The 24,160-nt window shown below is 35.4% G+C and overlaps 3 protein-coding genes across 3 annotated transcripts; all 3 read right to left on the bottom strand.

The window, feature by feature from the left end:
- Nucleotides 1-1,429: 1,429 nt before the first annotated feature.
- On the bottom strand, nucleotides 1,430-6,211 carry LOC147864720 (putative serine/threonine-protein kinase PIX13). The gene is made up of 4 exons (XM_087318575.1): nucleotides 6,183-6,211; nucleotides 5,924-6,011; nucleotides 2,085-2,234; nucleotides 1,430-1,793 (listed from the first exon to the last, which is right to left on the bottom strand). The coding sequence occupies exons 1-4, from the start codon at nucleotides 6,209-6,211 to the stop codon at nucleotides 1,617-1,619; spliced, it is 444 nt and encodes a 147-aa protein (XP_087174701.1). The 3' UTR covers nucleotides 1,430-1,616.
- Nucleotides 6,212-9,165: 2,954 nt separating this feature from the next.
- LOC147864719 (putative serine/threonine-protein kinase PBL23) lies at nucleotides 9,166-14,119 on the bottom strand. Its single transcript, XM_087318574.1, has 15 exons — nucleotides 14,112-14,119; nucleotides 13,708-13,782; nucleotides 13,463-13,534; nucleotides 13,290-13,364; nucleotides 12,983-13,039; nucleotides 12,382-12,427; nucleotides 12,109-12,169; nucleotides 11,621-11,737; nucleotides 11,245-11,534; nucleotides 11,100-11,151; nucleotides 10,820-10,908; nucleotides 10,269-10,414; nucleotides 10,053-10,197; nucleotides 9,346-9,495; nucleotides 9,166-9,183 (listed from the first exon to the last, which is right to left on the bottom strand). Exons 1-15 carry the CDS (start codon nucleotides 14,117-14,119, stop codon nucleotides 9,166-9,168), a joined length of 1,401 nt encoding a protein of 466 aa, XP_087174700.1.
- Nucleotides 14,120-14,217: 98 nt separating this feature from the next.
- On the bottom strand, nucleotides 14,218-16,371 carry LOC147864718 (uncharacterized). Its single transcript, XM_087318854.1, has 7 exons — nucleotides 16,146-16,371; nucleotides 15,471-15,603; nucleotides 15,088-15,231; nucleotides 14,899-14,970; nucleotides 14,637-14,708; nucleotides 14,436-14,504; nucleotides 14,218-14,332 (listed from the first exon to the last, which is right to left on the bottom strand). The coding sequence occupies exons 1-7, from the start codon at nucleotides 16,273-16,275 to the stop codon at nucleotides 14,248-14,250; spliced, it is 705 nt and encodes a 234-aa protein (XP_087174980.1). The 5' UTR covers nucleotides 16,276-16,371; the 3' UTR covers nucleotides 14,218-14,247.
- Nucleotides 16,372-24,160: the final 7,789 nt, after the last annotated feature.

The raw sequence follows: 24,160 nt of genomic DNA, 5'->3' as shown, positions 1-24,160 counted from the left end.
GTATCAAGCACCATAACTTTAGCATCGGGTAAGGTAAGGCCTTGTACTTGCCAAGATCTATCAGCAATTTGATAATGCAAAGCTTCTGCTGCAATTATGTATAAATACGGGGCTAATGGGCATCCTTGGCGTACCGAATGTAGCATCTTAAAGCTCTTCCCCATACTTCCAGCCATTAACACTTGGCTGGATGCACCTCTGTAGAAGGCACCCATTCCACGGATCCATTGTTGTTCAAAACCTAGGGCTGCCATCACTGCCTCTAGGAAATCACATTAGTTATTGGTCATTTCTTGTTAATATGTAGGTTTTTAGTTTTCTGTATACCTATGTTCTCTCTCTCTCTCTCTCTCTCTCTCTCTCTCTCTCTCATACACACACACACACACACTTCTTCCACTACACAAAATCACACTCGATTATTTACAGGGTCTATCTCAAGTATATTGACTCCATCAAATAATGTTATTTGTATTTGACCAATTTGAGAACTACACTAACTGAGTATATTGCTCAAGTAAATAAATGCTATCTATACTCATAATATCCTCCCCAATTTAAGAATTACAATATTTATGTTGGATAATATCATAAAAAATCACACTGAATGCATGTTCATTTGGTGGATATATGATAAAATAATGCTAATTAAATCTCATACCCATAAATGGCCCCCATAAATCTCACCATTTAGGAGATATGATGCAAGATACAATTCATGTAATGATGGTAGGTTGATGATGAAATCCGTTTTACAAAATTTTAAGGACTACAATAATGAGTATGGAGCCAAAATCTAGACATGCCTGTTTATAAAGTGTTTGCACCTTAGAACAATGATTAATTCACAATATAATATATGTATGTTTTCATCAACAAAATCGATCATCTCACAAATCATTTATTTTCATATGATATATATATCCTAACCATTTGGATGATGAGGGTGGGTTATGCATAAGGGAAAGTAGCAATAAAGTGATTGGAAAAATACAAAATGGCCATTGAAAGTGAGATTACAAAAGTGGAAACAATCATTAAAACAATGCATGCAAATCTTATTTACCATTCATCACCAAGGTGGAGCAATTTTGGAGATCATATGATTTTTTCATAGAAGACGGAAAAAAAATGTAAATCAATTTAGAGATTCATATGGTAGCATGGAAGTCCTCAATGTTATCAAAGTTTGAGAAGTAAATTTAGCCATGAACTCATAATATTGCATCAAGTAGAATGTACTTGAATGTATAATAAGTATCGTAAGTTATAACAATATAATATTGAAAGCAAATAACACATATATGGCATGGAGTTATAGGGACTCGATAATCCATGTTTTCTAACGTCTAGGGGAGTAACTATTAAAGCTACTCCGTGTCCACATTTGGCTTGAGAACATAAAATGACATTTTATGACAAAAACATAAAAGTTAACCAAAGTTTTATGTCATGGTGTGTTGCACATAAGATTGAAACTCGCACAATCATCGATCATTATTTTGCATACATATATGGTATACACTAACATATACATCTATATGAATGTGAATGTATGGTATATATACATGATACATGTATGTACATATTTATTTCTACAAGCATGTCCATTGAAATCAACGTGGTTCCACTCTCAAGCCATATGTTATTTTGATGTCATTCAAGTTGTTTATGGTTTGATTGAGGCCATTGTCGGAAGGAAGAGAAGTGGGGAATGGAGGAGGTAGTATCACCATGTGATCTGGGGGAGGTTGTAGCTTTCTTAGTATCTGCTCCAAACTTGCTTCTACAGTCTACCATCAATCAAGCTCCAATCAAAGGTTAGAGTATGTATGTACGTATGTACGTATGTACGTATGTGTGTATGTTGCATGCATGTGTTTGTGTGTATGTCGTTATGTTGCGTATATTTGTCTATATACATGTGTGTGTGCACGCGCGCGTTGTGTATCCAAATTGTTTGTGTTTGCATATTTGCATGTATCCAAACGAGTATTTGGGCATATTCTTAAATGTGTACATGTATATACATATGTGCAAATGTATGTGTATGTTTAAATGCATATGTGTGTATTTATTCTCACTTGGATTTTTGGTCTATCATTTCTATCATATGTTGTGCAGTGTATTGCAATCTCTATCACTTGTTTGTATTCATCAATTGGATAGTTCAATCCAAGTCTTGGATCAATGATAGCCCTCACATTCCCAGTCTCTTTGAGCTTTCCATTCACCTGATCAAGATAGGAGGGGTTTATATACAACCACCATTCTTATCGTAGGCAAGTGTTTTATATATGTTCTTTACATTTTGGTTTATCACTAATGGTTGCACCTACACATTTATTTTTTTTGCCTTTGGTCCTAAACCTTGGCTAAATAATTATTGGTCTTCTTATGCCTTAATTAGTCATTTTATGTGAAGAAAGTCATTGCAAGAGCTTTATACAGTTTTATTTATTTAAGAAATGAGATCTAAAATCAAGTCCCATTATAACTGAACACAACAATGCATATATCTAGAAATTTTCCTTAGATGGAATTCATCTCCATTTGATTTTTCATGTTATAAAAAATTAAGGTGTCTACTAGTTCAAATGCCATTATATTGTATACCTAATTTGAGTGACTAGAGAACTCATTTAGAATAAAAACAATGTTGCATATTTTGTTTGACCGCTTCCTAAATACCATAAGTAAGAGCTTACTCTAGCTTTAATTCACCCATGATAATGTATTTTAAGCATATGCTCATTGTAACAACATCTACAATATATAATATCATGGAATCTATTCATTTTATTCTTTGGAAACATCCTTAAATCACTTCAAAAGACAAGCTAATTACCCAATCGACAAGGTTATAATCCTCGATACGCCTGTGATCAATGGCAACTTGACCTGTGAGCAACTCAAGCAATACTACTCCATAGCCATACACATCACTAGCCGTGGTTAATTGACGTCGTAAGAAGTACTGTGGATCTAGATAACTATAAAATAACGATTATAATCGCATTTGCGTTAGGCTTTGTTTTAAGAAACTATGATAAGTTCATTGTGTTGTCTCTTGTTTCATTTTAAACTTGATATTTTCCTTGTACTTTCTCAATGTTATAAGAAATTATGATATGCCAATGTAGTGAGTAAGTACTTACCCAGCAGTGCCGGCTGGGCTTGTTGATACATGTGTATCCATTTCTGGATTGGCCTTGGATATGCCAAAATCTGATACTTTGGCGATCATATTGCCATCGAGTAGAATGTTGCTAGGCTTCACATCTCTATGGATAACAGGAGGATCCTAGATCCATAATGCAATAACACATCACCTTCCTCACATAAGGCACATACACATGAATAAAGTATATATATTCTCATACGCACAATTTCAATATTATGTGAACACATAACAAATTATTTACATAGAAATCGAGTCAATGAACATTTGCCAATTAGACATATAGTGTGGGCATCTCAAATATATGATTATAATCTGTTTGATAAGATAAGAGTCGATGAATATTAAAATAATATCATGCATATAGTGTGGATAATTATGGTTTGAAGAAAGTGATTTTGGGCTGGAAATATAAAGAACTAATAGGCCTATATATCTTTAGGCCTTGTGTATTTGTACATCAATCAAGACATTCACATGTATATTAGGCTGTAGGAACTTACAGCAAAAGTGTGAAGATATTCTAGGCCTTGAGCAACGCCAAGTGCTATCTCAAGTCTTCTATACCAGTTCAAAGCGGATGCATCCTTATCTAAAGCGGATGCATCCTTATCTGTCTCATGAGATCACAAATAGCACCAAGTAAGATTCATTTCTCATAAATTGCCCTTCAAATTGGTTCTTATATTAGAAAATACCCTTAACAATTTTTCTGAAATTATGATGTGATTCTTGATCTTATGCCTAAAAAAAATGTAGAGTTAGAAAACAAAATACTCAATTTGGACGGGCGTATGAGATATATCATTAGATAAGTTCCAATTGAAGGGTGTGTTGTGTTTGAGAGCATCCTCTTCATTTCTAAATATAATTGCAAAGTTAGGTGTTTTTACCAAAGAGATGTTGATGCAAGTTCCCATTTTTCATATATTCATAGATGAGAATCTACAACAAAATCAATGTTCAAAACAGATAAGTTTCTAGCTTGGTATAGATTTTTAATGCTAGCACGTTCTAATACATATATTGTCAAGAGCCTAGAGGCACCATACACAATATACCTGCTCATCTTTGTCATCACAAAATCCTTCGAGCCGAACGAGATGGCGATGGTGTAATCGACTGAGTAATGTAATTTCATTCTAGAACTCTTTTATACCTTGAAAACTTACGTCAGAGGCCCTTTTATCGCAACTTGTTTATTATCATCAAGGTGTGCCAAGTAACCTTTTCCGAAACCAACTTCTCCTATTTCACAATCCTTGTTAAATGATTTTGTGGCTTTCATTATCTCTTTGTATGTAAACCGCCTAACACCAGGGGGAACTTCCCAATCACCAGTATCTTGATCTACTTCAAAGATTAAAAATAGGAAATTATAGGTTATGCACTTAATTTGGAGAGATCTTGATCCTTAAATGCTTAGAGGATTTGTGATCACACCATTTCTATATCTCATACGATTCGTTGAGGTGGAAAAAGGCATGAACCACCATATTAAGGTAATTATTCCACATAAGATCACCACCACTCCAATCACGGATCCAATGATTGCTCCTATTGGAAATGTTTTTTTCTCTAGAAAAGAAGTTGGAGATTTAGGTGCTTGCAAATAGTCAAGAATTTGGTGCATTTTATAATGATTTGATACACATGTTAAAACGTAAAACCAAATTTCGATAAATGATTGGGACCAACCCTTAACAAACGTGGGATTCTTTTCTCGTCTAATCAAGGGTTAGACATCATATAATCTTGCACTTTATACGACTCTCTTAGTGATCCCTTGGTCTTGCTTTCTTTCTTGATTACTCTTTTTTACCATCTCTAAATAGTGGGTACATGGTCACCAAGGTCCTTACACTCATGTTGTGGGAAGGCCATGTTCGGCAAGAGTCAACATGCAACTATAATAAGAAGTCCTAGGCACCTCCTACGCATATGTCATACTATAAGTTTGATGTATGTAGTACCCTACCTAAAGGAAATCAACAGGATACTTTGATCCAAGCCCTCACATTCCCGATCCATTTGAGCTTTCCATTCACTTGATCAAGATTGGAGGGGTTTATATGCAACCACCGTTCTTATCATAGAAGTGTAACTGTATATTATTATGTTCTTTACATTTTGGTTTATCACTAATGGTTGCCACCTATACATTTATTGTTTTTGTCTTTGGTCCTAAGCCTTGGCTAAATAATTAAACGGTCTTCTTATGCCTTAATTGGTCATTTTATGTGAAGAAAGTCATTGCGTGAGCTTTATAAGGTTTTATTTATTTAAGAAATGAGCTCTAAAATCAAGTACCACTATAACAGAACCCAACAATGCATATATCTCGAATTTTTCTTTACATGGAATTCATCTTCATTTGATTTTTTATGTTATAATACATTATGGCGTCGACTAGTTCAAATGCCATTACATATATTCTATACCTAATTTGAGTGACTAGAGAACTCATTTAGAATAAAAACAATGTAAGTGCATATATTTGTTTGAACGCTTCCTAAATAGCATAAGTAAGACCTTACTCTAGCTTTAATTCACCCATGGTAATGTATTTTAAGCATATGCTCATAGTATCAACATCTACAATATATAATATCATGGAATCTTATGCATTGTTATGTATTCTATTCATTTCTTTTAGCAAACAAATTACTCAGCAATTTTTGGAAACATCCTTAAATCACTTCAAAAAGAAAGAAAGGAAAGTTCAAAAGACAAGCTAATTACCCAACCGACAAGATTATAATCCTCAATATGCTTCTGATCGATGGCGGTGGGCAACTCAAGCAATACTACTCCATAGCCATACGCATCACTGGCGGTGGTTAATTCTCAAAGTTTTCCGATTAGGGTTTGCACAATATACTTTCTTTTCAATTCCTCTATCTGTTTCTATTGTCAGAATTTATTCAATTACTCTTCTTGTCACTTCTTGGGTGCAGGCTTACTCATTTGTTTTCATTCCCCGTTTTCCCTATCAATTTACTTTTGGTAAGCATGACTTCGTTTCCTCATTTCTCATATCACAAACTTCCTTTTATGGGGTTAAGTTTTACTAATTTTTTCTGCTTTTAGTTCTTCCAGTAAATGTGCCTCTGCAAACACTCATCTGTGTTTCTCTTGGTTCGTTCTTCTAAAGCCTAAATGTCACTCATGCATTCCATTTTTCACATCATCGTGAGAAAAACAGGCTTTCTTGAAGTAAACATTGGTTAAAGTTTTGGTCTTTTTCTTCAAATATAATGATGCATTTAGGGTTTTATTGAAGTAATCTCATTGTTTGAAGAAAATATTAATAATTTCATCATTCTTCATTTCACTCATAGCTGTTGGCATCATCAGTCTCGCTGTTAGTGGATTAGGCGTTTTTTGTTTAAAGGAAACTTGGCTGACCTTAAGAATATTGTTAATTTTTGAGGGAATTTCTGCTAATTTGACACGTCTTTTTTCTGAAAGAAAAAAATGGAAATGATTTAAGTGCTTACTAGGAATCCAAATTTGAGATAAATAGGATAAAGATGCACAAATGTAAATTTACAAGTTCTAGCTATTAATTTATATATACTATTCAGGTTTTGGTTCTAAGTTTATGTCAAAGGCAAAAAGAAGCATTAATAGATGTATTTTTGTTGAAAATGACCACATTCATTATTTAAGTATTGGCAAGTGCACCTCTCTCTCTCTCTCTCTCAGTGTCTGGCTTTAAATGTGGGGTTTCTGGCTTTATATTAAGATTTTAATTGAGATTTATATTATTGCTTATATACTAAGATGTGGATCAGCATGCAAACAATTGCATGTGATGCATATAAGCATACAATCCTTGATACCTGCATATAAGAATAAATACACTAATGCATTTGTACATATATCCGGTCTTGTATGTATGCATACGCATACATATATTCAAGTTACTAGAAGTTTATAAAAAGGTTAAAAACATTATGGAAAATTGTTTCACGTAAATTGTTAGGTCAAGCTTTTGTTTTCAATTTTTGAGGTTAATGTGAAGTTCCTTGAAAAACATTTGTGCTTGTTTCAACATGTCTTTGTTCGATGGACATATGATTGTATCCATGTCATTGCAAAGTAAGTCTGCAGCTATATGGCAACAAGAAGAATTTTGATGTATATGTTCTCAAAACATAATAAATGTGGCCCATCGAATACCAGTTGGACTTGTATCTAAAGTCATGTAGATGAGCATGTAGGAGGTTGGAGGAGAACATTGGACTTCTGATTCTTTGCCTATACTATGTAGGCTCGCACATGCTGCCAGAGTCTTTGTAGAACTTTAAGTTGTGATCAAGAGGGGTGGAGATGGGCTTACAGTCGGCTATGCGGAATTTAAATAGTAAACTCAATATGTAATGGCATTGCGTGAGTAAGATCCTATTGGATGTCCGGATGACTTCAATTCCAAGGAAGTAATGGAGCTCATCAAGATACTTCATCTCAAACTTGATGTTTTCGAGGATGTCTCTTCTAATCACTAGGGCATTGATATACAAGATGATAACGAGCAAGCCTTGTCGACTCCAAACATACAGTGAGTTGTCCGATTTCAACACTTCGAAACAAATTTGGTGAAGATATTGAAATCAGGTGCACTTTGGACTTGGTTCGAGGTGGTTGTACCATGTACATTTCTTCTTCAAGCTCCCCATGGAGGAATAACAATAGTATTCATGGATTGTGCTAGCTCAAAGCAGCTAACTGGATATCAATCTCATTCCTCATGTAGCTACATAGTTTACACGGTTTACAATAAAGTGTGCTTTCACACACTTCGGTTTATACACACATGTGCGCATGTGTTGAGCTTGTCTTTCAACAATATGCATATATGTGGCATGTTGTCTTATGATTGAATGAAATAAAAACCTTCACAAATTGGACCCTAACCATATGGATGATGATTGTCGTTCAAAATTAGATTCAAGTGGTTGGAAGAATATAAAGAGGCCATTGCAAGTTTATAAATGTGGGAACAATCCTTAAAAAAATGCATGCAATCTTATTTACCATTCATCTCTCAGTTGAAGGGCCAAGGCAGAGCAATTTGGACATTATATGATTTTGTCGAACCTCTCCAAAACATCGAAAAATATGTATATTAACCTAGAGATTCATATGCTAGCATGGAAGTGCAAAGTGATATATTCAAACTCTGGGAACTAAATTAAGCCATCAACTCCAAAATATTGCATCAAGTAGGCCTTTCTCGAATGTATAATACTTGGTCTCCACACCCCCCCCATGATATACTCGATCTCACAACATTTTAATGACAAAATGTGTTTCAAGATCTTATGTTGTGGTGCGGAGCACACACGATCAACACTCATTTTTTATTAGCTTACATGCATAAGCATGAATAAATATGTGAATAGATATGGTATATACCAATCTCTACTTTCACACAGATGAATGTGAATGTATATATATGATGCATGCATGCATGCATACTGTACATACACAATGCATGCATGTTCATTGAAATCAACGTGGTTCCACTCCAAAACCATATGAATGTCTTATTTTGATCTCTTGCAAGTTGTTTGTGGTTTGAATATGAATGTATGGAGTATATGTATATACATCATGCATGCATTTTTCTGCATACAGGTTCATTGAAATCAACGTGGTTCCACTTCCGATACATATGTTATTTTGATGTCATTCAAGCTGTTTGTGGTTTGGTCGAGTCCCTTGTTCACAGGAAGAGAAGTGGTGGATGGAGGAGGTACTACCATCATGTGCTCAGGAGGAGGTTGTAGCATGCTCAATATCTGCTCCAAACTTGCTGACACATCCTAGCATCAATGAAACGCCCAAATACAGGTCCATTCCTAAATTAGCCCATTCTTCCTTTGTGTGTGTGTGTGTATGTGTGTGTATGTATGTATGTATGGATAGATGGATGGATGGAAAGATGTATGCAAGTATGCATGCATGCATGTGTGCATTTATGTCTTTATCTGCATCTATGCATGCATCTAAACATATGTTCAAACGCATCTGTATGTCTAAATGCATGTGTGCATCTTTGCATGTATCCAGGCTAGTGTTTGGGCATATTCCTAAATGTGTATATATGTATATACTTATGTCCAAATGTATGTTGTGTATGTCTGTATTATGCTCACCTGCATTTTTGGTCTATCATTTCTGTCATATGTTGTGCATTGTATTGCAATCTCCATCACTCGTTTGTAGTCATCAACAGGATAGTTTGATCCAAGTCTTGAATCAATTATAGTCATCACATTTTCGTTCGATTTCAGCTTTCCGTTTACCTGATCTTTCATCAACAGTGGAGGGATTATATACAACCTCAGCTTTCATCATTGGTAAGAGCTTTATGTGTTATTTATCTCTTCATTTATCACTAATTGTTCCACATATTCATTTGTTTTTGGCTCTTTGGTCCTATGTCGTGAATTCTTGGTCTTGTTACATTATATCTAAAATGGTGAACTGGAGACAGTCATGTATATATCTAAATTGGTTGTTATACAACGAATTCATCATGGGCCTAGAGTGAAGTATTTGATTTTATATTTTATGACATTTAGATCCCTACCAATTTTTCAAATAGCATGACATTCTAGAACTAATTTAATTGAGTGCAGTGTTGTTTTAGACTGCAAATCATGTTGCATCTTTTATTTGAAAGCTTCCTAGATGTTGTAAAGTAGAGATTTCCAATCTTAATGCACAGCATAGTTTATGAATATGCATTTGTCATGTATTGTTCCGATTTGTTTGCAGCAAACAAATTGATTAGCAATTTTTGGAAACATCCTTAAATAACTTCAAAATGAAAGGAAATTTCGGAAGGCAAGCTAATTACCCAACCGACAAGGTTATAATCCTCGGTACGTTTGTGATCAATGGCAAGTTGACCTGTGATCAACTCAAGTAATACAACTCCATAGCCATACACATCACTTGCAGTGGTTAATTGGCGGCGTAGGAAGTACTCTGGATCCAGATATCTGTAAGGTAATAATTCAAATGGGATTTTCATTAAGTCTCTCTTTGTATTGGGGACGAAAGCTATGCTTACCCAACAGTGCCTGCTGGTCTTGTTGATACATGTGTATCCATTTCAGGATTTGCCTTGGATATGCCGAAATCAGATACTTTGGCGATCATATTGTCATCGAGTAGAATATTGCTAGGCTTCAAATCTCTATGGATAACCGGAGGATTCTGGATAATGGCCAAGGATACAGAAGTCACATGCATGTTTGAATGAAAATTGTTTTTCAAGGATATATATTCTCTTATTTGGAATTTCAATGTTATGTGAACACATAACAAAGCATTTATATAAGATTCGCCTCAGTGAAGACTTGCCCATTAGACACATACTATGGATATCTCAAATAAATAATCATGATCTAAGAAATAAGATAAGAGTGGAGGAATGTTAAAAACAGATTGTAGTTCCACCACATATATAGTGTGGATAGGTGGCAATCTTGATGAAGCATTGGCAAGAATCGAAGGCATGAATCGCAGGCATGAATGGAGGTCCAAATAAGGCTAATAGCTCCTAAAATGCTTGTACAACATTCAAGACCTTCACATGTATAATAGGCAGGAGTCACTTACAGCAAAAGTGTGAAGATATTCTAGGCCTTGAGCAATGGCCAGTGCTATCTCAAGCCTTCTATACCAGTTCAAAGTTGACACATCCTTACCTGTTACATACCATCATGATTAGCACCAACAAAGATGCATTCACGATATATTGCTCTTCAAATTGGTTTAGATGTTTCAAATTTTCAGCAAGATATTTATAATTATTATAGAATGCCTAATTCAAGGGTATGTTGTATTTGAGAAATTCCTCTTCCTTTCTAAATATAATTGCAAAGTTACGTGTTTTTACTAAAGAGGTGGCGATGCAGATTTCCGTGTTTCATAAATTCGTAGACTAGGATCTACAACGAAGCCAACATTGAAAACAAATAAGTAAATTTGTAATATATATATTACCAAGATCCTAGTAGAGGCATCATATACAAAATATATACCTGCTCATCTTTGTCATCACAAAATCCTTCAAGCTGAACGAGATGGCGATGGTGTAATCGACTAAGTAACACAATCTCATTCCGAAACTCTTTTATACCTTGAAAACTTACACCAGAGGCCCGTTTTATTGCAACTTGTTGATTATCATCGAGTTGTGCTAAGTACACTTTTCCAAAACCACCTTCCCCTATCTCAAAATTCTTGTTGAATGATTTTGTGGCTTTCATAATCTCTTTGTATGTAAACCGTTTGACACCAGGGGGAACTTCCCAATCACTAGTACCTTGATCTATTTCAAATGACCAAAATTTAATATATGATCTATTTCAAATGACCAAAATTTAATATATGCCAAACCATTTCTATGTCTCCTACCTTGCTTTGGTGATGAAAAAGGCTTGAACCACCAGAGTAAAGAAATAATTCCACATAAGATCATCAATGCTCCAAGCACAAGGCCAATGATTGCTTTTTTAGGCAATGCTTTTCCATCTGTACAAGAAGTTTGAGATTTTAGAGCTCATAAATAATTAAGAATTTGGTATATTTAAATATGAAGGAAGTTTGTTATTTGCCAGTTGGCACAATGTTGTTGGTTGCAAGACAGTGAGTTTAAGTTAACATGTTAGCACTAGATGGCAAAAAAAATGTGTCTCAATATTCTCTTCCTCCCTAACTTGAATAAATGTGGCTATATTGTCATGTGTGCAAGCATGTTTTCAAAGTGAATATATGAGAAGTGCAATCTTATGGAGAAGAGATTGTAAAGAGCTCGTGATCCTTTGACAAGCCTCTAAAATAAATTAGCATCTTTTTATTACTTGTTTGTGTGCATGTGGGGAAAGGATCCTAGATGTTTCTACCATATAATGAATAAACGTACGAGATATTATTATTGAAAAGGATGATGTTAGAACTTGAAATCTACATAATATTAAAGACACATCAAATCACATCTAAAAGGAAAGAGTAAGTAGCTTACTTGGCAATGGATCACAACTTGTATTGTTTCCGCAAGAACTTGGCAATGGATCACAACTTGTATTGTTTCCGCAAGAACTTGGCAATGGATCACAACTTGTATTGTCTCCGCAAGAGCTTATAAATTGCTCACAACTTGTCTTGTCTCCGCATACTTGTTTGTGAGCCCCAAAGTCTGAATCAAAGCAATTTCCTTTCCAACTAGATGGACACAAAAATGAGGATTTATCTTATGGCTTTTAACATCATTGTTTCATATATCTAGTGAAAAACTACTGAAATACCCCTGGAGTTTTCCGTTATTTTTTCAAAGCCATGAGTTATTAATTCCTTGGCTAGATCTAGGAAAATAGTTGTTTTGCTAAAAACTTACGGGCATTTGAGGAAATAAAGGAGAATTTGGAGCTATTTTTGGAGTTTGTATTTTTATAGCATTTGAATTAAGATCCACGAACATGGTTTCAGAGTATATGCTCTTTAGAGTGCTTAATGTTTGTATGCTTTTCATCTAATTTGGAGAGTCTAAAGCTAAACCATCAATTTTCAATAGTGTTTAGTTCGTGTTGCTTTGACGACGGTGGCTCTTTTTTATGGTTAAAAGTGTTATCCTTTAATTCAAGATCTTATCATTTATTAAGGGAAGATTGATGGCACAAATTTAATAGTGTTAAGTCTCTTTGATGATTAGAATTAGTATCCCTTGATTTTGGAACCCATCATTTAGGAAATTGCATTTAGTAGGTTCGCATGACTTACATGCTATCGTTAAAGAAAGTTGGGTATGGTCCTTGTAGGAAATTGCATTTAAGGTCCCTGCAATCCATACATACATATATGAACTTTAAGAATTTTTATTCATATGAAAACTTAAAGATTTGGTTTTAAAAGGCATCTCTGTATGTATATATGTATAGTTACATATATTTGTATACATATGGTATTCTTATATATTATGCTTACATGCGTAGATAAATACGCTAGCAACATGTATGTCATATTTATATATTTACACATTTGGATACATGAATGTACATACATACAATAGTTTTTGCTTGGCTCTTACACTCTGTCAGCAGTAAGTGTGAGATATTTCATCCAAGATGGAACAACGCCACTCAGCTTATTCCAACTCATTCGCCTGTGTATAATATAATAAGATATTGTTATTTAGGTAATTTGTTATGATTGGGGTGTCAGGATTTTCTGCCCTAAATAAGAAACAATTTTTATGCATACAATTCCTTCAGATTTGTCATGCGTGCCCAGCTCTCAGGAATAGATCCTGTCAGATCATTATTATAAAGGACCCTACATACAATTAAGAAGTAGAATAAAGTTTAAATTGCATCTTCATGACATTAAAAAACATTGCATATATATATCAATCCATTCAATGGTTATGTAAAAGAATAAAATCTTCTTTCCCTATATCAAGTGAAGATTAAAAATGGTATTGAGCAAGGTTTATGTGGGATACATACAGCCTTTGCAGTTTAGTGAAGCTAGCTCCCCACTCTTCTGGTAAAGTCCCTGTGAGGTTAATATCATGCAAATTCCTGTCTAGGAAAAGAAGACTTCAATATACATCATTTTAAATTCGATGTCTCCTGATTCAAAGATGTTTACTTAAAAAGACTCTAAATTTGGTCTAACTTATATAATATGCATCATTTATTGATCAATAATGATTATTAGTCACTTCATTTGGTTTGGTATTAGATCAACGCAATGCTTAATTGTGAATAAGAAACTGAAGGTAAACTGGAGTCGGGCAAGTCCTTCACACAAAGCCATGTAACACAAATGCTTATTTATACAATCATGCAATGAAGGGAATTATTATGCTCTAGTGAAAACATGAAGTTATTTAATGGTTTGTATGCACTTCCCCATGTTTACATGTAATCTTCTAACCATTACTTTAGCTAATGGCTTGTATGCACCCAAATCGCTTCAGCATAGACCAATATGAAATCCTTGCTTTTTGTATGGCAACCTTATAAAAAGAGTAAGTTGTTCACTTACAAGTATGTCAAGTTGACCCATATTAAACCCCATTCTGATGGCAGTTGAGTTATTTGTAGATCAACATTCCCCCAAGCACTTCTGTACAATGTCAGCAACAAAACACCCAATTCTTGTGAACACATATTTTGGATTACTATGACAAAAGAAAACCCATCAGAGGCATCAAATAATTTGTGCTTACAAAACAGTCAAGTGAAGAAGAGATGAAAGACTTTTGGGTAAGGATGTGAGTGAGTTATTTCCAAGCCACCTGCACAGGCAATTAGGCAATTCTCTCCCTCTCTCTCGCTCTCATATATATATATATATATAGTATGTATGTATATTGTTTTCTTCGATTATCTAATTGGAACAACTAGTGAGCGCAGCTTATTGGGCTCACAATTCTTGGAGGTTGGATAAGGCAGATATCCCTTCTGGAACTGCACCTTGGAATCTGTTGTTGTCAAGGCGCCTGAAAAGAATTGTCAAAGACTTTTTACATGGTAATGCATGTTGTCTTTATTTTGTTGTGTCTTTCAAAACGGCATACAGACTTTGTGAATTCCTTCATGTATTGTTGTACATCAGATTGCATGCTTCATGTCAATGCGATAACCAATTGTGTGGATGGAGAAATCAAGACAAATTATCAAACAACGTACAATTCTATGAGTTGTTTTAAGCTTAGTATGTCGTTTGGAAATTCTTGGCTGAATACATTGGAACTTAAATTCCTGCAATGTAAATGTAATGTAAGAAATTACTAGTATTAGAGTAATGAGTTGCAAGTTCGTTAAAAAAACAGAATAAGAGCTGGTCTATATTATTTTCTGAAAGGGAGATTCACATACAAGTCATGTAATTGTGTCAACATAGATATCGATGGCAAAGGACTTGTCAGGAAATTGTTTGATAGATCCAACGATGTCAATGCCGTAAGGCTTGCAAACGAATCACTCGGTAATGTCCCTTGCAATCCAAATTGTGGCATAATCCTAAAATGAAGTTAAAATATTCATGATGATCATAATTAGAACGCAATCAATGATAACTACATGGCAAGTTAGCATTTGTTAACTGTTGTAATAGACCATAATTAGCACTTGCAAGAGTGCATAATTAGCATTAATGAAATATACAACATACTTTGCATTAATGAAATATACAAAATTAACATGAATATGGCATGATTAGCATTTATCGAGAGGTAAATGGAAAATTATGGAATAATTACAGAGCTTTAACACGATTAGAGGAGGAGCATGTGACCCCGGTCCAATTACAAGGATTGGATGCAGAACTATTCCATGATGTTATGATTGAAGCTGAACCCCCGACTGCAGTCTTAATACTCAGGAGTGCTTGAACTGTAATTGATGTAAGCAATCAGTTGATTTAGATTATTAAAAAATAATGCTCTCAACAAATTAAATCTAGTAGGCAACACGATTAATAAAGACCAAATTATGAAGAGAAAGTAAGGACTGAATGATGGATCAATTTAATGGTGACAAAGTAGCGATCAAGTGATGGATCAAATTGAGGATAAAGTAAGGATCAAATTGAAGAATAATAACAGTCTATCCAACGAAGAATAGACGAGGGAATGATGCCAGATCAAATGAAGAACAATCAGAGATGCAATGTAAGGTAGCAAAGATGGAAAGAAACGAGATTGTGAAGAAAGATCGTTGCTAGATACAAACAATTTCTATAGTGACGCTGAAGATTGATTATGGATCAAAATTCAAATGGAGAATAAGTGAGGAAAAAATTGAAAGTAATTGAAGGATATATCTGAAGAATGATTCTTAGTATCAAATAAAAGATACTTAGGTATCAAATCGAATTTATCTGTGGAGCGTAGGTTGTTAATAAACAATGTTGGCATCCAGAAACTTGTAATTACCTTCATTGTTTTGAGCTTTGACATGGGAATGTTGGGGAAGAAGAAGAATCAGAAGAAGCAGAAGAATGACAGAGAAACACGCATAAATTGGTATGATCTTCATGATGTGGTGATCATGGGGTTTCAACATGAATGAAGCAGGGTTTTGTTTTGATTATTAAGAGATTTGGTTTAATTAAATTGGTTGAAGCTAATAATGAATGATTAGGTAGCTGTGCAGAAGAGGAAAGCAGTGATCAAACTTCCTAGGAACGTTCAAAAATACAAAAAACAAAACTCCACCATTGATTGATTGTTTGAGGACATATCCCCACCATTGATTTGAAAATATGTAGAAAGACATCATCAGTCTAGTCTTCGTGTGAATGGGTCTTCAGGCATGTCCCATCCATAATTTATGTCAGTGGATAAAGTAGGACTAATTCAATACACTCCTTGCTCCATGTGACAAATTTATGTTTTCGCCATGTTCCATTCATAATTAGGTTTAAAACCAATGTAATCAACATATTACATACATTTGAAAACACTGTGAATAATTGAGATAATTGCAACCTTGAACACAATATTGATGATGATGATGATAAGGAAGAATCAAGTCCACCAATACAGTATTAGCTTGTGAGGAAAAATCACAACGTGATGTACGATGACGATGTGAAAAAATGGAAGGACATGAAAAATGAGATGGAGACTGAACCCAATGTGAGAACTTTGTCGGATATACTCACTCTTCTCATACAGTTATTCAGAAACAGAAGAACACGGATTCTGATCCTTAGAACATAAAATGTCAAATGTTTGGTTTTTGTCAATGTTTTTTGCTCTTGAATTTTTCATGTGCCAATGTTTGCCGATGGTTACTATGCAGACATACAGATGATGCTTTGAAATACATAAAAGTATTCAAACCTTTAATTTAAATGATGTCGACTGTAATGTACTTTATATGTGATAATGATGCACACACACATAAGAGTAGGAATACAGTCCTTGTTCCAACTACAATTTTATGTCTTTTGGCGTGTCCCACTCATAATTAGCTTTTTGACCCCAAACCTTGAACACGATATATGATGATAAGGAATAATTATCAAAGTCCAATGAATTAACCATACCACATTACATATTTGCTGAGTTTTTGGCAGAGTGCGCTTACCACTTTGATTATTGGTGTAGTAAATAGAGATGTAAGATGCGTAGGAAATGGACCAATTACTGGTGTGTGATGTGTTTCGTAAAACATATAATTGGAGGTGTCAATTATAATAGTTTATAGTTAAATGCCTATTATAAGGTGTAACCTATCAACAAGTGTTCTCTGTTCTTCCGTACGTTTCTAGAGTTAGGGTTTGCATCCTAGGGGTATGCTTTATATTCTAGAGTTCCATCTGTCTCTAGGTTTAGATTCTAGGGGGGAAAGTTAGGGTTTTGTCTAATTCTTTTGTTTTGTTCGTGACTTTTGTTAAAAGTTTAAAGGGTTATTGTTCACTTTTGGACGGACGGATCAGACTCAATTGCTAAGTTTAAAGTTAGGGTTTGCACTATGTATATACTTTTGTTTGCAGAATATCTTCCATCCAATATCTGTTTCTAGGAAGGAAGGGGATCCCCTTTCTAAGGCTTATGATTGCACTGTTTACCTTTAGTCATCTGCGTTTCGCTTGGTCCGTTCATTCTGCTACAGCCTAAAATGGTACACTCTCATCATGCATTCCATTTTTCACATCATCGTGAAAAAAACAGGCTTTCTTGATTGAAGTAAACATTGGTTAAAGTTTTTTTGTATTTTTCTGCAGAATATTAACCATACATTGTTTAAAGAAAATATTGACAAAGCTTCATCATTCTTCATTTCACTTGGTAGCATAATGTTTTCTTCTTCAAGCTCCCCATGGAGGAATAACAATATCTAAGTATTCATTGATTGTACTAGCTCAAAGTGGCTAACTGGATATCAATCTCATTCCTCATGTAGCTACATAGGTCAAACAATGGTTACGTGGGATTTTACAAGCTGATTGTGTTTAGGATGTTTATGCTGGTCCTCGTGGATTTTATGAGGTTGTTTTGGTATCACAAGAGGATAAAGAGAAATTACTCAATAAATTGCCAGTTTTTTATGAGAAAAGTTTGGTTCATATTGTTCCGTGGAGACCATTAGTGGAATATCAAGATATATTAAAGCAAGAGTGTCCCGTATGGGTTGAGGTAGAGTGCACATATTTAGTGGTTTGGCCAATATTACGGTCAGCGATGGAAAAGTTGGGAAAGATCTTGGTGCCTCCTAGTGCTAATGCTCAAAATCGATATCGGATGTGTATTCTTTGGAATACTGCTATAAAGAGGCCAAGTTGTTTACAGATTGCATGTTCTGGTATGCCACCTATGTATTTTCGGCTTACATGGGGTACATTTGCAAGACATTGTTTCCATTGTGGCGTGTTGGGGCATTTTATGGCTGAATGTCCTCAAAAAAGAAATAATGTAGTGGAAGTGGTACATGAAGAGCCTACAACTCATGATTAGATTCAAGATTTGACAATTTCAGAGCAAACAAAGGAACCACAAATTGTGAATGAGAAGGATGGAAAGACTCTAGAGGATGAAGGACAATGGTCAATAGTTTCTGGAAAGATGAAGAAGTCTAATAAAAATGTTGGGCATAATGTATCTATGGAGAAGGTCACATCGACACATCCCATGCGGAATAAACCATGGGCTCGTCAAGAGGACTATCCAAAGAAATTATCTTTTAATAATAAAGGTAATTTGTATGTTCCTTGGAATAAATGGAAATCGGTGCCTCGTTCACATGAGGAGCCATCGGGGTCTAGAGTTTTGCATTCCCATAGTAATTCATATGCAATCTTAGGGGATTTATTTCAGGATATGGCAGAAACATTAGCAGTGAAGGAGAAGGAGATTTCTCGAATAAAAGGAAAAAATAAAGTATGAAGATCACCACATGGAATGTGAGGGGATTGTGTTCTAGATTTAGAATGCATGAGGTTTGGAGGATTGTGTTAAGTGAGCAATGGGATGTTTTATGTGCAGTAGAGCATAAAGATCATCAGAATGCTAGTTTAATTAGTTATTTTAAGGGTTATACATTATGTTATGCTGGCAAGGTTCATGGGGACTATTTTGGGATTGTCATGTTTATAAGAGATAAATTTCACCCAAAAGTAATTGTTTCAGATGAATTTGGAAGATTTATTATGGTAGAGATATGTTATGAAGGGCAAGCTATTTGGTTAGTTGGTGTGTATGCATCAAATGTTTCACAAGAACGAAAGTTGTTATGGAGATCTCTAAACTCAGTGCTTCATAATGGTAGACCGGGTTTATTGATGGGAGATTTTAATGTTTGTTGTGAGACAGATCAATCAACATCTATCCACTCTATTATGGATGGACTAGAGGCTCAAGAATGGGGAGATTTTGAGACTAAAGTCATGTTAAGGGATGTATGGAAATGGATCAAGGGAGATGAACCTGGCTATACCTTTCAATCGGCTCAATATAAGGATACTTGGAGTAGGTTGGATCGAACGTATGTAATGCATACCGAAGGTTTTTTACAAGAGATTTTGGATATTTCAGTGTTTTATGGGTCAATTATGTCAGATCATTTCCCATTAATTTTTGAGTTCAATCACCACTCAATTAGAGGTTTTCATGAGTTTTTAGGAAAACCACTGTTGATTTTTAATTCATCATTTTTGGATCATGAGGTCTTCCATGCCTATATGTGTCAATTGATTGATGCATTTGCCTATCGTGTTCAATTTGATGGGTATGAAGCGTGGGAAGTATTTGTTGCAAATGTTCAGAGGTTAACTAGATATTATGGAATTCACCATGCTTTTAAAAGGAGAAAGAAATTAAGTCTCCTAGTTAATTTGCTTGATAAATGCAACTCATTGTTAACTTTTTGGCCAACGGATGTAGAGTTGATGGGATATCAAGAGGTATTAATTTCTGCGATGCATGACCTAACGGCAAAAAATTATCAGCATGCTAGACTACATCGTCTAAGACAAGAAGTGGATGATGCTAATTGTCAATCACATAAGTTTTTCCATGACCTTCATGAATCACATGCACGACATAATGTGGTAAGGTTAGAGGAAAATGGTATCATGTGTTCCGATCCTCAAGAAATTGTGAAGAAATGCATAGAATATTTTACACAATTGTTGGATGTACAAGTGTGTATCGACGATAATGTTAAAAAGGATAGAGATGTCTTTTTTAATGGAGTGAAAAATCATGTATCGCATGATGTGGCACAATCATTAGATGCTAATATTTTAGAGGATGAGGTGGAACATGTCATGTCACATCTTGCTAATGATAAGAGTCCTGGGTGGGATGGATTAACACATGAACTCTTTAAGAAATATGTGATTAAGTTAAAGGGGCCTTTTACGATTTTATTTTAGAAGGTGTGGACATCAGGGGAAATGCCTCATTCTTGGAAGATTGGTTTGATCAAGCTTTTGCCGAAGGTGCCTTCTCCATCTTCCTTTGCTCAATGGAGGCCTATTTCATTGATGGGGGGAATGTACAAGATATTTGCAAAAGTGATGGCCAATAGGTTGCATAAGGTTTTACCTTCTATTATTCACAATGCTCAATATGGGTTTTTAGCAAAACGAGACATTTTACATAATATTTTAAATGTTCAAATGGCAATTGACTATGCAAAGGAGTCTAAACAAGAATTAGTGTTGCTACAATTGGATATTGAGAAAGCCTATGATAATGTGGATTGGTCATTTATAAATCAATTGATGTCTCATATGGGTTTTGGTGATCGTATGTCTAAGTTGATATACACATTAGGGGAGGGTTCGGTTTCACATGCGATGTTTAATGGAGGAGTAACCCAACCGATTTCTATTCGGAGGTCAGTTAGACAAGGATGCCCGGTAAGTCCTTTACTATTCACTATTGTGACACATCCTATTCTTGTTAAGTTACACAATATGGCTATGGGGGAAGAATTGCTTGGACTAAGGTTGCCATCAGGGAAGCCATGTATTGTTCAAGCTCTCGCAGATGACCATATTATGTTTTTGGCACCTAATTGGGAAAATATTAGTAAGACAAGAGATGTGTGGGAATTGTTTTCAAATGCTTCGGGGTTGAGAATTAATATACATAAATCTGTCCTCATTTCATGTACAGAACAAGATGTGTTAGGGTTGGGGTGGTCAGGAAGGATAGTACATCGTGGTATGATTTGTCGTCATCTTGGATATCCAATTGGGGTGGAAGTTTCTCATGTGAAACTTATTGAGTGGGTATCCAAAAGGTTGGAGGATAAGTTTATGTATTGGAGGTCTCCATTTTGGCCTTTTCATGTACGACTTAAGGTGGTCCAATCGATTATGGTCTCTATGGTATCTTATTATCTTCCTTTGCTCCCATGGTCAAAGAAAGCTCTTGAAATGTTGTCACGCTTGATGCGAATGTTGTTATGGAAAAGAAAAGGGAAAAGTGCCTTGTCATGGTTGGCATGGGATCATGTTTGTACTTCGAAGCGTCTTGGTGGGGCATCAATATTGAATCTATATGAGCATATGGTGGCTCGTCGATTTACTTTCATTCGATTCATGTTTGAAGGTGTACAACCTTGGACAGAAATGGTGGCATACTTTATAGAGAAGAACGGAATAAAGCTTGGAAACATGAAGGTTGAAGCGAATTGGTGGAATGTAATTAATTCTGATAGGGATGTCAAATGTACAAGGTCTATGATAGTTAATCATTTGTTGACATCTTGGCAAAGTATGTTGGATTTTGTGGAATGGCATCCCCCACAAGAAAGGGGATGTGCCAATTCATTACAAATGGAGGTTTTGGCAACATCAAGGTTGTTGAGGTGGGAAGGTAAACAAATTCTTAACCTTCAATTTAATCGGATGGCTAGATTGGGTTTGGTAAGAGTTAAGGATGCTATGTTGGTTTCACAAAGAAGATTAATGGCTTTTCGAACAATAAGATCAACATTTCGTATTCCAAAAGGTTATAACTTTATTTGGGATAAGTTGCAACAAATACTATCTTCGCATGAGCCAATTCCTGATTTAGATGGGCGATCTCAAGAGCTTGATTGGAGGTTTGTTGGAAATAAGAGATTGACTATGATCTCAACGAATGTTGCTTATCACAAGTTGATTGACAAACATAAGTGGTTGGAAGAAAGGGTTATAAAGATATGGGGTTTTCATAAGCCCATTACTTGGTGGTTTCATGTGATCAAGGCAGGTTGGTGTTCTCGATTGATGCTACGAGCCAAGGTATTTATTTGGAGAGTTATGGTTGGAGCTTTACCATTAGGGGATGCATTAAAAAGAAGAAACATTACTAAAGGATTGTGTTTCTTTTGTTCGGTGGAATTGGAACATAGTAGGCATCGATTTATTTCATGCCCGATGGCAAGGATGGTTTGGAGGTGTATCAGTTTAGTGTGGATGTCTCTAACAGGAGTAAGTCTTCTTCCTTCAGTTGGGTTTTTGCACAATGAACCGATGCCTCATTTTCAAATTATTTTTGAGTTCTTGAGGTATTGGGGGCTATGGTTCAATTGGAATATGCGGAATGCCTTCATTTTTGATTCACAAGTTGGGGTGAGAAAATATGTTCTTAAGTTAAAAGGACTTCTTTTGTGGCAATTGACAGTGCTAAAGAAGTCACAAAATCTCAACCAAGAAGAGAGAGAACTTTGCAAGGTCACATATCATCATATTCGCCATTTGAATTGGTGTGTAGGGTGGCATTGAGTTTGGTGTCGTAGTTTTTTTTAGATCCCTAGATAGAAGGGGTTCTATAGTTTGTTGTAAGTTAGTCATGGTGGTGTTTTTTCTTTCGTAATGAAAGCCATTATTTACGAAAAAAAAAAGTGAGAGAGGCTACATAGAGGGGGGAGAGAGATAGAGGGAGAGAGTCGAGACCACAGACATGAGAGAGAGTGGGAGGGAGAGCTTGTACAATGTATAGTATATAGTATATAGTATATAGTATATAGTGGATCATCTGAGAGGGAGAGAGAGAGAGAGAGGGAGGTTTCCAAGCCGTTTACCAAACCGGTTTAATAGGTTTGAGATCCTGTAAACGGTTTAGGTTTAGCCCATTTGGCTTGGATCAGGCCAAATTGGCTAAGCCTAAACCGAACCGTTGTTGATCCCTACTCAGTAACTATTTTGCATTATCAGTCCTATTAGTTAGTTAGTTAATTAGATTAGGCCTCCTTTTTTGTTCCAGAGGAAACTTGGTTGCCTTAAGAATAGCGTTAATTTTTTAGTAAGATCTTATCAAATATTAGGATGATTCCTAGGAAGTAATGGAGCTCGTCAAGACTCTTTATCTCGAACTTGCAAAAAGTTGTGTTTTCACCAGCTTAATGTCTACGAGGAGGCGTTCTCCTCCAATCACTAGGTTGTCGACCTACAAGAAGATAAAGAGCATGCCTCATCGACCCTTTCAAATATAGATTGAGTTATTTGATTTCTACATTTCGAAGCCAATTCGGTGTAGATATTGCATTAACTTCGAGTGCCATGCCCTTGGAGCTTGTTTCAAGACATAGAGAGACTTCTTTAGTTGGCATATTGCAAGCAGGTGCGCTTTGGACTTGAATTCAGGTGGTTGTACCATGTACATTTCTTCTTCGCACTCCCCTTGGAGGAATAAGAATGCGTAAGTATTCTTTGATGAAACTACCTCCAAGCACCTAATTGGATATTGAATCTAGTTCATAGTTGACACGGTTTACAATAAAGTGTGGTTTCTCACACTTCCATTTATATACACATACATGCATGTTTAGCTTGTCTCTGAAGAGTATGTATGCATATATATGGCATGTTGTCTTAGGATTGAATGAAATGAAAACCCTAACAAATTGGACCCTAACCATTTGGATGATGATTATGGGTCATGTAAAAGCTAGATTAGAAATCAAGTGGTTGGAAAAATATGAACTGGCCATTGCAAGATTATAA

Source organism: Azolla caroliniana, unplaced genomic scaffold (genome assembly GCF_043228905.1).
Source record: "Azolla caroliniana isolate FFs.n. ecotype wild unplaced genomic scaffold, voAzoCaro1.0.p SCAF_4, whole genome shotgun sequence".
Classification (NCBI taxonomy): domain Eukaryota; kingdom Viridiplantae; phylum Streptophyta; class Polypodiopsida; order Salviniales; family Salviniaceae; genus Azolla; species Azolla caroliniana.
This window is presented reverse-complemented; position numbering and strand designations above follow the sequence as displayed.